We start from the raw sequence: 12722 nt of genomic DNA, 5'->3' as shown, positions 1-12722 counted from the left end.
TCTTTGTCGGCGAGATTGTCAGGTCAGTTACCTCGCCGACAGTTGTTTCCACTTCATTCACCTTTTCCGGCTCTATTCCTAAGTCGCCCCCAGCAGGTTCAGAATTAGAAGTGTTTTCTTTCCTTTTGGCTCCTTTACGAAGGATGACCCCAGCCGGATCACTTGCGATATGCTCTCCAGAAGCATTTTTCTCTTTGATAGCTTCCAAATACTTTCTCCTCTCTTTTCCAGATAGAGGCAACATGGGTACTGCGAAACAAAGAAGACGTTATTAAGCAAATGCTAACATATCAAAAATATACAAAACTAAGGAAAGCATGCGTAATAATAAAAGCATAAACTATTTTTTGCAACTCACAAAGGTACAGTTCAAGGTCCTCAGAATCCCCTTCTTTGTTCAAAAGTTTCCGAAGATCGGTGTGAAGCATTCGATCCAGGAAACCAACTACATCTTGTTCGTAAGGCGACATTCTTTTATAGTCGTAGCCGGAAACAGCTACGGGTTTGGTAGTCCATCCTAAAGGAAACCTTATCACGCCTTCCACACTGGCGACGTTCACTAAGGAGTTCTTAGCCGCCTCGACCCTCATAAAACTTTTTTTCCAATCTCTTTTAAAATTTGAGGCAAAAGCAGGGAAGAGTTGTTTTCCGGGATGAGCACTAATAGGAACCCAAGAACCTTTATCTACTCCTTTGGTCCCGTAAAAGTGAAAAAAGACCCCGGCTGTCGGAATCATGTCTAACGCATCACACAGGATCTCAAACCCGCGAATAAATGCCCAGCTGTTAGGATGTATCTGAGTAGGAGCAACATTGAGAAGTCGCAACACATCCATTTCAAAAAGGGTAAAAGGTATTTTTACCCCGAACTCCTCCAAGACCGCGCCATACATATGAAAGATTTCCTTTACCCCTTTTGGGCGAATTGTACACACCTTCTCGCCGGGCGGACATGGTGAAAGGACGATATCTTCTTCTCTCATGGTCGATGAAACCATAATTTTGCTCCTAAAAAAATCAACTTTTGATTGATCGTTGTATGCAGAATCAAATCGCTGAACGTCGTCCGAAAAACATTCGGCATCTACCTCCAGACATGCAAGTTGTTTTTCCTTCCCAGAAACCATTTTCGGAGGAGTAGTTGTTGTATTCCCTTGTCCAAGAGGGTCTCCTGAGGTTGAATATAGCAAAACACAGTCACTATCGTCAGAATCGCTACAGTCACTCTCGCTCGAAATGTCGGAGAAAGTCATGTGACTAAAATAAGTGGAATCATACACTTTCCAATCGATTAAACCATTTTTTCGAGTCGCATGATTTAAACACTGCAAACGTAGTTGTTGCCGGTCTAAAGGATCCGAAGGAATTACTTCTTTCCCACTCTTGTCGCACTCCCTAACAACTACCATGGTTTTGATAAAACAAAGTAAAAAAGGAGGAAAGGAAAAAGCGGATTACCTGAATCTATGCGGACGAACAGGCAAAGGTTGATGAAGCAGGGAAGGAATGTTCTTTGACAAACAGACAGACGTGTACGAAGGACTGAAATGAAAAGTGAAGGTCGTTTTCGCCTCTTTTAAAGGGAAAAAATTAACCTTTCACTTCCTCGAAAAACATGCGCGTTCAGCAGATCATCAACACGTGTTGAAGAATAAACGAAACGTTAGCACGCCATCTGAAACGCAAAGGTCAGTAGAGCTGGACCGTTGGATGAAAATAAAGATTAGGTGGCGATCATCTCGCCTAAAGCCTGAAACCGCCGACGAGGTCTTTTGAGTTATTCATCACTTCGCCTTGTTCCAAGCCTCGTGCTTGGGGGGCTGTGGACCGTCATAATATTCCCAAGGGTTTAAAAGCCCCCCAGAAGGACCAAATCCACCTTATTCATCACTTCGCCTTGTTCCAAGCCTCGTGCTTGGGGGGCTGTGGACCGTCATAATATTCCCAAGGGTTTAAAAGCCCTCCAGAAGGACCAAATCCACCTTATTCATCACTTCGCCTTGTTCCAAGCCTCGTGCTTGGGGGGCTGTGGACCGTCATAATATTCCCAAGGGTTTAAAAGCCCTCCAGAAGGGTTTAGGCGCCCTATAGAAGGGACCCTGGAGGTCTAGGCGGGTCCTCCTCAGGACGCCGTCCACCTCGGCTTCTAGAAACCTTTAGAAGTCGCCCTAAACCGCCTAAATAAGCTGAAAAGACTAAAAACCCTGCTTTCTTGGAGCTTAAGTCACGCAGGAAAAAGCCCATTAGCAGGCTATAAATAACCCTCTTGGGGTCATTCTAAAAGGATCCATGATTCAGTCTAAAAACCCTAGATTAGAACCCTAATCTGCGATTCTTAACCCTAGAATCTTTACCGTACTTTTTCTGCGAGTACATATATATATATATATACACACACTTTTTTTTACTCAAATACACCAAATGTACTAATGGCTTGCAATAGTAATTGTTCAAATTGAAAATACAAATTATTCGCGAAATATAGATTAAGGTCTCACAATGATGGAAATAGATCAAATCAACGTAGATTTACGTCAGGCTAGAATTTTTGTGGCGCTCGGAAGCATCATATGGATCACTTTTTTTTTTTTTTTAGGGAATGGATCACATTGAATGCTTGAATTTTTGAGGTCTTATTCATCCTTGTGCAAAATATGTCTTTTTCATGATCCAAAATCTCTAATCTTCATCATACCAACAACATCCTTAATCTTCTTTCTCATACCAATTGAAACCCCTAATATATTTCCTCATCCCAACCTAATTACTAATCCTCTACCTCATTCATATAAACCAAATCCATAATGATAATGAATCTAAAAATCCTAATTTGAGAGAAAAATGATGAAATTGATTGACGTCTTACGAATTTAAAGATGCTTTTGCATATTTGTAAATTTAAAGCAATAAAATGATAGACAATTTCGTAATTTACTCAGTGAATAATAGGCTTAAATAAGTAAAAGGTCCCCGTAAGTTCGCGCATTTTTGGTTTTAGTCCCTGTATTTTTTTTTCTTGCGAGACAACCCTTGTAATTGCTTAACTTTTTGCAAATAGTCCCTACCGTGATGATCCGTAAAAAAAACGCATCGCTGGCTAACGGACACCGACGTGGCATTTGGTGAGTTGTCAATTGTTGACAACTGGTCTTAGTAGAGGGACTAAAACCAAAAACGCATTTTTAGGTAGGGATGAAATTAAAAAACTTAATTATCAATTTTTGAATTTTAAAAACCAACCTTTCTTTCTTCTTCCTCTCTCTGTTACTTATTTCTTCTTCCTTCCTCCCTTGCCTAGCCTTTAATTGAAACATGAATTTCCTCAATCTCCTTCCTTTGGTTTTTGATTGTAATTGAAACATGAGTTGTAATGTAAGGATGTTTGTTTGTTGCAATTCATATCAGTTTTTGTGATGAATTTTTCTGCAAACATGATTAAATAGTAACAAGCAAATAGATTAAAGTAGCTAGTTATTAATTATAGAATACAAAGTTTCATTCTATATGTTGTTGTCTTTCTTCTCTTTCCTCTGTTTTTATTCTCTGTTATTGCATGCAACAAACTCTATCACGCAGAATCAAACTATCAAAGATAGTTCCACTTTGGTCTCAGAAGGTCTCAAATTTGAAATGGGTTTCTTCAGTTTTAACAATTCATCTTCAAGATACGTTGGAATTTGGTACTACAACGTTACTTCAGCGTATGTTTGGGTTGCAAACAGAGAAAAACCAATCAAAAACAGAGAAGGTTCTATTACAATAAAAAAATGATGGTAACTTGGTAGTTCTTGATGGACAAAACAACGAGGTTTGGCAAGTAATATATCGAAAATTTCGATAAATAATTCACAAGCTGTTCTTCTTAATGATGGGAACCTTATTCTTTCTGATAGAGAAAATAACAAAGAGATTTGGCAAAGCTTTGAAGATCCAACTGATACATATCTTCCAGGTATGAAAGTTTCGGCGAGTGGTGGAAGTGGAATTGGGAAGGATGCTACTTTTTGTTCATGGAAATCAGAGGAAGATCCTTCATTTGGAAACTATACAATGAGTGTTGATTCTGAAGCATCACCACATATAGTGATTATGGAAGGAGAGAAAAGAAGGTGGAGAAGTGGTTATTGGGATGGTAGAGTTTTCACAGGTGTGCCAAATATGACAGGAAGATATCTTTTTTATATGAAGCATTGGAAAATAGGGATAAGATACGGTTTCAGCTTGGGTATGATGGATATGAGAGACAATTCAGGTGGAATGAAGAAGAGAAAGAATGCAATGTGTTACAAAGTGAGCTTAATAAGAAGTGTGAGTTTTATAATTCATGTGGTAGTTTTGCAATATGTGATATGTCTGATTCAAGTTTGTGCAAATGCATAAAAGGGTTTGAGCCAAAGGATGTGAAAAGTTGGGATAGTGGGAATTGGTCAAAAGGGTGTAAGAGGATGATTCCATTGAAGGGTGAGAGAGGCAGTAATAGTTTTGGTGGAGAAGATGGTTTTTTGGTGCAAAGGATTTTGAAGTTGCCTGATTTTGCACGTTTGGTGAGTGCTGCAGATAGTAAGGATTGTGAAGCAATGCCTTCAGACCATTTAGTATGGTGTCTACATCATTGTTTGCTTGTGAAGTTTGTGACAGATTCTGAGTTGCTTGAGAAGGCTGAGACTGATTTTCAGTGGCTTGAGAGGGCAGGTTGTTGTTTCCTTGAGGAAATTCAAGTTTCAATTAAAGGCTAGGCAGGGGAGGAAGGAAGAAGAAATAAGTAAGAGAGAGGAAGAAGAAAAAAAGATTGGTTTTTAAAATTCAAAAATTGATAATTAAGTTTTTTAATTTCATCCCCGTGTAAAAATGCGTTTTTGGTTTTAGTCACTCTACTAAGTCCAATTGCCAACTCACCAAATGCCACGTTGGTGTCCGTTAGCCAGCTATGCATTTTTTTGACGGATCCTCACAGTAGGGACTATTTGCAAAAAGTTAAGCAATTACAAGGGTTGTCTCGCAAGAAAAAAAAAATACAGGGACTAAAACCAAAAACGCACGAACTTACAGGGACCTTTTACTTATTTAAGCCTTAATAAAAACTGGTTGAAGTGAACATTACCACGATAAAAATCGATTGCAAAATGCGCAAAAGAATTATCGAGGGAAAAATCTCTAAGTATGAATTAAGAATGAGTTTTCTCTTACTATAGAAGTTAATATATTAAGACAACAAAAAGAAGGAATGAAATTAACAAAGGAAGGATTTTGAAGAGAACCAAAATGTTATACATCCTTCCCTTGTTCTCTCCTTTGCAGTATAATGTTATATCCACTGTTGCCGCTTTTTACATTTGCTTCAAACTCAGATTAAGTTCTTAATCTATTCCTTTGATAAGCTTTCCATCTCTCTCTAATCTCTCATTGGCTTGCAACAGTTTCTGCATTGCTTTCACCTTTTTCCTCTATAGCCTGTTCAACTTCAGTTGCGCCTGCATTACCATTGCATTCTTGCCTTTCAATATTTCCATTCATTTTACCTTTTGGTGAACCATTAGTATTGCTATGATTAGATTTCCCATTTTCCTTTATCGTCGGAGTTGGAATTCCAACACCCAAGTTCACTTCAGTGAAGGTACCTTGCGAGTGCTGAGATGAATTAGCAGAACCAGGCGGAAGGAATACTCCTGTGCCGGGAACAACGACTCGAGGAGGAGGATGCCTTGGAGGAGCCACAGTCCATCCTGTAGAGCCAGCCGGGATTGGCACAGGTGTAGCAAACTGTATGGGAGTTGCAACTGGCGCCGGCACAAACAATGGCTGCATGCTATTAGGAGCAACATGTAGGGATGGAGCCGGCAGCACCCCGGTTACTTGAACAGCAGAATAATGCTTGGGAGCTAACGGACGATGACTGATATGATTCGGAGATCTGTTTGGTGCGGCTGACCAATGTGAAGTTGCTGACGAAGCAAGACCTTGAGCATCAATTGGCAGAGACTTTTTTGGTTGAGACTTTGCAAAAGTAACAAGAATGCGTTGTTTGTGAATAGAAGGAATAGCATGTTTAGCAAAATCAGCTGATTTCCCTTGCATCACTAGAAGGGACCTACAGTTGTAACAGAGTAAATAATAATAGGCCATAATAATCAGGTATTGAGTTATTGAAATGGGGTAAAGGAAAAATAAACAGTACTATACAGCATAAGCTATCTTTCTTCCTTTAATTACCATAAGCAATGTATTTAACCCAACCATTAACCTCCATGAACATAATGGTACCAAACTTCTAACCTTATTAAGACACCTAGTCTCGAGTAACGACCTAAAAACTACGTGACAATGTTAAATAGTGCCAGTCCCCTAATCATGCATCATGATTCATGGCAGCAAAAACTCCTTGAATACAATTTGACTAAAAGCACGCTTTTCAAGTTACTAGACCAAATTATAAGCACAGTACCATGGTAGAAAACAGATTTCATCGTTATGAAATAAATACTATCCACAGAAATTGTAAATAAATCAAAATAGAACTTATTTTCACTGTCAACAAAAAATTAGAATCCATGGATGATGAAACACAAGGTCTCTTCATGGTGCATGAAACATCAAGTGATATAATTATCAACTAAAAACTTCAACTAATATATTTTTCAATTATCGTAAAACCTTCTTAGAAATTAATACATTTGGCTTTGACCAAGTGCATTTAAAGATGAGACTACCAACGAAAACAACTTACCCTACCTAATACTTGGAGTTGGGACTCAACTAAGTTCTAGAGTATATAGACATTTCTGCAGTGAAATACCATAATTAATTGTCTTCTATGATCCTAATTACAAATAATCATAGTAATGAATTGTGTTATTTTGACACGCAAATTTAACAAAAAAATTGACAGCAATTTGGTTGGTTAATGAAGTTTAAATATGGTGTTAATTACGCTTAGTGGTTTGACACGCAAGTTTGACAAAAAAAAAAACGACAACAATTTGGTTGGTTAACAAAGTTTAAATATGGTGTCAATTACGTTTAGTGGATGATTAATTAATATAATAAGGTGTAGCAACTAATTAACCATCAAGTGAATACAATTGACCATGATTTTAAACATCATCAACCACAATTTTAAATTGTCTATTTGAACACGATTTGGATGATTAATTGATATCGTGTATATTTGAACACCAGACAGTCATGGTTAATTACATTCAGTGTGATGTGAATAGTTAATGAGTTGCGACGTCTTGTCACATTTATTAACCATCCCCCGAACGTCAACCACATTTGAATAGCATTAACCATCCAAATTGTAGTCAAACTTTGCTTCAAAATATCATTTATCCAATAGTAACAACAACAAAATAACAACTAGCATACCAAACAAATAAGGTTAACAAATATTACCCAGGTCCAAGAGAAAGCTTGACATTGCTTTTATAATCCCCAAAGTGCTCTGAGACAAATGTTCTCCCAAAAGTCATGTCACATTCAGTCAGGAAAAGCGTATAAACAGGCCTTCCAAATGAAGACGGCCAAATGTTTGGCGTTGAGTGGTCACCCTATAGATAATTGTAATATGGATACCGTGTTAAGTTTACAAATTTGATATCTAACCAAATTCCCAATGTACTCACTCCCTTCCAAAAAAAATAATAAAGCATACAAGAAGCTACCTCATTATAGAAATCCACAATGCAAGCATCAGGCTTAACAGACATGACTTGTGAGGCAGCCATGCGCTCAATGATATCTTGAAACAAGGAAGGCATAGATTCCACATTCTTATCTGTCAGATTCAATTAGTGAAACTTCATTGGTCATTCATTATTACAGAGGTAGGGAAAACAAATAATGTGGCTACAAAGTGTGTATGTGAGATAGAAAACCTGCCTTTGAACGACGCTGTCACATTGTCCACATCAGCAATTGGAACACCCAATTGAATCATCTCTCTTCCATGCCCTCTTATGGGCCTTTTGTTAACCACATATGTTGGACTTCCTGTTCATTAAAGATATTAGAAAGTAACTAGCAGTTATTAAAAATGAAAGAAAAAAAAAAGTACTGTGTACTAGAGAAGGCATTTGTGCTGCAGTTGAAAAAACAAGTCCTTTATTTCGGTACACATTATAACAAAAAAAATTATATGAAAAATAAAAACATTCATAAAACCTGTAAAACATCAAATTTTAATTTAAGAAGAATCCCAGAATGAATGAAATGAGTGTAATGGTATGTGTATGAGTACACTTCATGTTGATGCTCTGAAATTACTTTTGCTTTTGTTTATAGTGGTATGTCGGCAGAGTAAAGTAAATGCTCTGAAATTACTATTTATTAAAGTTGCACTAATAATCTTTTATAACTATTCTCTTGAGGGTACAAAGCCAAACTATTACTGCTCAGCAGACACCTCATGAATAAAATGTGGCAAACCATTGAATTTGATAGGGGAAAAAAAAAGTTAAATATGATTTTGCTTTATAAATCAAATAATCTCAATATCAGACCTCATAAACCATTAATCCCTCAAATATTTATGATTACCACACTTGGTCTTTATGATGTTAAAAGTCAGGTTGAGATGACTCATTAAAATCCATGTAAACATACTAGTTGACACTCATTGATGCACATGTGATCGGTCAATTTACCATCTCATTGTCATTCCTTCCTCATACTGTCTTCCTCTCCCCCTACCCTAACCCACGTACTGTATAAATGTTCAATTGCATCCCATTTCTTTGTTTCTCCTACATCAAATGAGGATGAGAGGACATGTTGACAACATGATGGGAGCACGTTGACGACATATACAGAGTGTGTGAAAAAAATTATTTAAAAAAAGGTCTACAATACTCTGCCGACACGTGTTGATGGAAAATCAGAATGTGTCGGCTTATCAGAGCATATAGAGTACGGCATGGGAGGAAAAATAAAGCATTGGTGCATCGTAGACGACTAGTTTCCATATTTCTTAATTATCATCATGATTTGTTATCATATTTTATTAGAATTAGAATTAGGAGTTTAGTTCTACCATAAATGGGATTTCAATAGGATAGAACATAGAAGAGAATATTTATTGCTAGTTTGTAAGAAATGGTCCTTTTGAGCTGATATCCTTTTCTTTAAATATTTGTTCCTCCTGTTATTTCACTGCAGTAGGAAGATTTGTTATTCTTCTGTTCTGTATACCTAATCTCTAACTAAAGTACGCTCTTTTTATGGTACCCTAACAAATAGGAAGACTTAATACATAAAGTTTACTGCAAGAGCGAGAAAATACATAATAGTACAATAAATATTTGACTTGGCATACACAAATGTTGAGCTACCACTTCAAAGATGATAGTTAGCATCAAAGGTAATGCCAAAGACCTCCTTTTGATAACTTTTTTTGAAAAAGCCAGAATGACCTCCTTTTGATAACTACTCAACTACTTTAACAAAAGACTACTAAAATAATACATATATACAATCACTATTCAATGAGATGACCAACATTAAAAATATGTGCGGAGAGCCTATCAAGTGTTTGCCACACACATTGGCCATTGCATAACAATCAGACAAAAGTCTTTAAAAAAGAACGAAAACAAATTAGCGATAGATTCTTTCAATATGAAGACGTACAACACAATTCACTTACCTTGAAATTGTCCTTTTCTTCCAGCAACCCTTAAATCATTGACCAATGAACCAAGTTTTGAAACTTCAGTACTACTAAATAAATCTTCATACAACTTCAGTCCTTCAACAACATTAACCTGAAGATTAAAAACAGATGCACCATAAAATAAAATATAAAAGATATAAGAAAAAGAACAATTATGAGAAGGTATTACACATCGAGCAAAAATGACAAAAAGAAATGAGGAAAAACAAACTACATTTAAAATATCCTACCATCTTCCCATCAAACATCTCATTGCTAATAAAAGTTTTTCCTGTGGCGGAACCACTCACGTTCTGTTGTTGATTTTGCATAGAATGTGAATCATTTTCTGAAAACACATTGTACAAGAAGAGTATCAATATGATGGAAAACAATTATCAAACCAGTCTTCATAGCAAACTACATGTATCCTATAAGGTGACTCTGATCCTATAAGCACATGGTGTATGAAAGCTAGTAAGCAAGGGAGTAAATGAGTAAGTAACTAAAGATAGATATTTAAAAAAACCAGGATGTCAATTTTGGGTACACAGCATGCCAGTGACAAACACAGGGAAGATAGGGGACAGAGTCTGAACATTACTTACTGTTACAAACTTGATTAACATTATCTTACATTTTAATATTTACTCTATTCCAAAATTTCATAAATACATAGCATACTCTGGTGCTTTCTAGAATTCAATATATATCATTATTCAAATCATAGTCAACAGGAAGAAAACCTCCAGAATTTGATGCACATTCTGTGCTTGACAGAGATCCTTGAGAATTTCCAGAGCTCTTCAAAAGGCCATCAGATTGATGATTTTTTATAGCATCTGCTCAAACAACCAGTAGATGAAAAATTCAATATGGCTTCAAGCAAAGATAATGCATACAAAAACTTAAACTCTGAAATGTTACTATTTTTAGCAGGCCAAAAGGTCAGAAGTCATGTATATACATATATACAATATTCACAGTAATGTAGTATAATGCACATCAAGATTTTAATTGCAGTTTGCATCATGCAACATTGCAGTCAAGGGTCATACAATGGTCTCCAAATTGCAATTTAAAACCATTAAAACCGTAACACAAAATCCAGATCATATGAAAAATAAATTTTGCATAAAGATACAAATAACTATATCACCTAGAGATCCAAGATTAAACATGGTGTAGTATAATCAGTTTTATCAGTTGCGGATCACAGAAATTATTTGTTTGCTAGAATTGCGCAATTTCACAGCCTATAGCCGCTATTAGACAACACTTTCACTAAATCACACATCGCGGAACAATAGCGATTTGTTCAAACTCTGCTATACTATAGCGCCGCTATTTGACAATACTCGGTATAGTGCATATCAAAGTTTCATATAAGTGATTTACAACAACTATGTGACCCTAACATTGTAGTTTAACGGCCTCCTAAAACTATATATACGATCACAACCGCAATTTAAAACCACGACTCAAATAATCCAACAAACCCATCATTTACCTTTCTTCTCCTCAGAAGTGTCTAAAATCTTAGCATCCTTATTTCCAATTTTGCCACCAGATTTAACTTCTTCAATCTTATCAACTACTTGAGACCCTTTAACCACAAAATTCCCTTCACCACGACGATGATTTTCTACACTAGAATTACTCCCTTCCTTACCATTCCCACCCTCAAACCTCTGCCATTGCCTACCCTTCCTAAACTCCTTAACAACCGGCTTCACAAACCTCTGCTGCCGCCTCCACGCCACCTGCTGCAACGCATATGCAACCTCGTTAACCGAAAAATACTGCTGCATAAGCAGCACTTGATTCCAATTAACCCTCCTCTGCTGAATTGCACCAACAACATGATCATACTCACCACTCTCACCAATAACACCTAAATGCTGACACAAACAATCAATAATAGCATTCGCAGCAGCGAATTCGCTACGAATCCAATTCATAAACCCATCTCTCTCATCAACAAACCATTGTTGTTGATGCTGTTGCTGTTGCTGTGGTGGTGGTCTGTACTGCATCTCACCGGCGGTAACCACCGCCGGAAAATGCTTAATTTCCGGTGTTACTGCATTTCCCATTGGCATTGCCATGAAAACTCAATAACAACAAAATCAAAAACAGAATTTAGAATTCAAAATTCAGAATTTAGTAGTAATAAATAAATAAAAAATTAGGGTTTTTGTGTGAAATTGAAGTGATAAAGTGGAAAAATTTGATGAAAAAAATTAGGGTTTTTTTGTTGTGTGAATTGTGAGATCTACGAATGAAAAAGGAAAGTGTGAAGATGGTGGTGTTGTTGAGTAATGAGAAGAAAGGAGTTTGGTGGAGAATGAAGAAGATCTAGGGTTAAGATTATTTTATACGCTTTGTCATTTTTTATTACTATTTTCATTTTCATTTTATAGATTATAGATTTTAATTGTTTATTATAATTATGATTTAGATTTATTAAGATTATTTTGGTTTATGGGTAAAGTCTTTATTAAATGAAAGCAATTCGATGAGACGATAAGATATCTTGTCGGTTTAATTAAAGATTCTTAATGTGGATTTAACGTAAATGGAGTTATGTTAAATTTCTTGAATAAATGTTTTGTCATATGTTGTAGTCATATATGATTTGAGTCTTTGCAGCTGCAGCCAAAAATATCTAATCACAAAATGAGATTGGTTTAACCAATAATGTTGATATTAGTGGATTGGACATTTTTATTCAATTTGAAACTCGAGACTTTATAGTTGTATGTGTGAGTTTCAAATAACGTGTTAATATATTATTTTTATTTAGACTTTACATTTTGAATTATATGTTGAAAAAGAAAAAGGGGAAAGGGAGGACTTTTGGTGTAAAAGAGAGGATTTTGATTCCCACATACATTAATATAGATAAAATGACTTGTATTTTTTTATTTTTATTTTGGATTTCATCTATTGATATTAAAATGTGAGATGTTTTATCTTTATTTATTGGTTTAGATTTTATGACTACACCAAATTCGTATTTTCGTTGTTGTGTGGAATTTAAAGTTTTAAGGACTATTATTCTTTTGAATTTGAT

General features: G+C 36.0%; 1 protein-coding gene across 1 annotated transcript; it reads right to left on the bottom strand.

Annotated features, from left to right (window-relative positions):
* Positions 1-5085: 5085 nt before the first annotated feature.
* On the bottom strand, positions 5086-12013 carry LOC25482617 (RNA demethylase ALKBH10B). Its single transcript, XM_013611203.3, has 8 exons — positions 11157-12013; positions 10393-10488; positions 9898-9995; positions 9641-9758; positions 7879-7989; positions 7662-7774; positions 7393-7547; positions 5086-6088 (listed from the first exon to the last, which is right to left on the bottom strand). Exons 1-8 carry the CDS (start codon positions 11752-11754, stop codon positions 5401-5403), a joined length of 1977 nt encoding a protein of 658 aa, XP_013466657.1. The 5' UTR covers positions 11755-12013; the 3' UTR covers positions 5086-5400.
* Positions 12014-12722: the final 709 nt, after the last annotated feature.

This window comes from Medicago truncatula, chromosome 1, assembly GCF_003473485.1.
Source record: "Medicago truncatula cultivar Jemalong A17 chromosome 1, MtrunA17r5.0-ANR, whole genome shotgun sequence".
Lineage (NCBI taxonomy): Eukaryota > Viridiplantae > Streptophyta > Magnoliopsida > Fabales > Fabaceae > Medicago > Medicago truncatula.
This window is presented reverse-complemented; position numbering and strand designations above follow the sequence as displayed.

What these genes read in the sequence shown, in the direction of transcription:
- LOC25482617 (XM_013611203.3), bottom strand. Translation starts at nt 11,754, where the DNA reads ATGGCAATGCCAATGGGAAATGCAGTAACACCGGAAATTAAGCATTTT. An exon ending in ATGTGCATCAAATTCTGGAG is followed by an intron (nt 9,996 to 10,392) that starts GTTTTCTTCCTG and finishes ATGTGTTTTCAG; the next exon opens with AAAATGATTCACATTCTATG. An exon ending in TTGTGGATTTCTATAATGAG is followed by an intron (nt 7,548 to 7,661) that starts GTAGCTTCTTGT and finishes AATTATCTATAG; the next exon opens with GGTGACCACTCAACGCCAAA.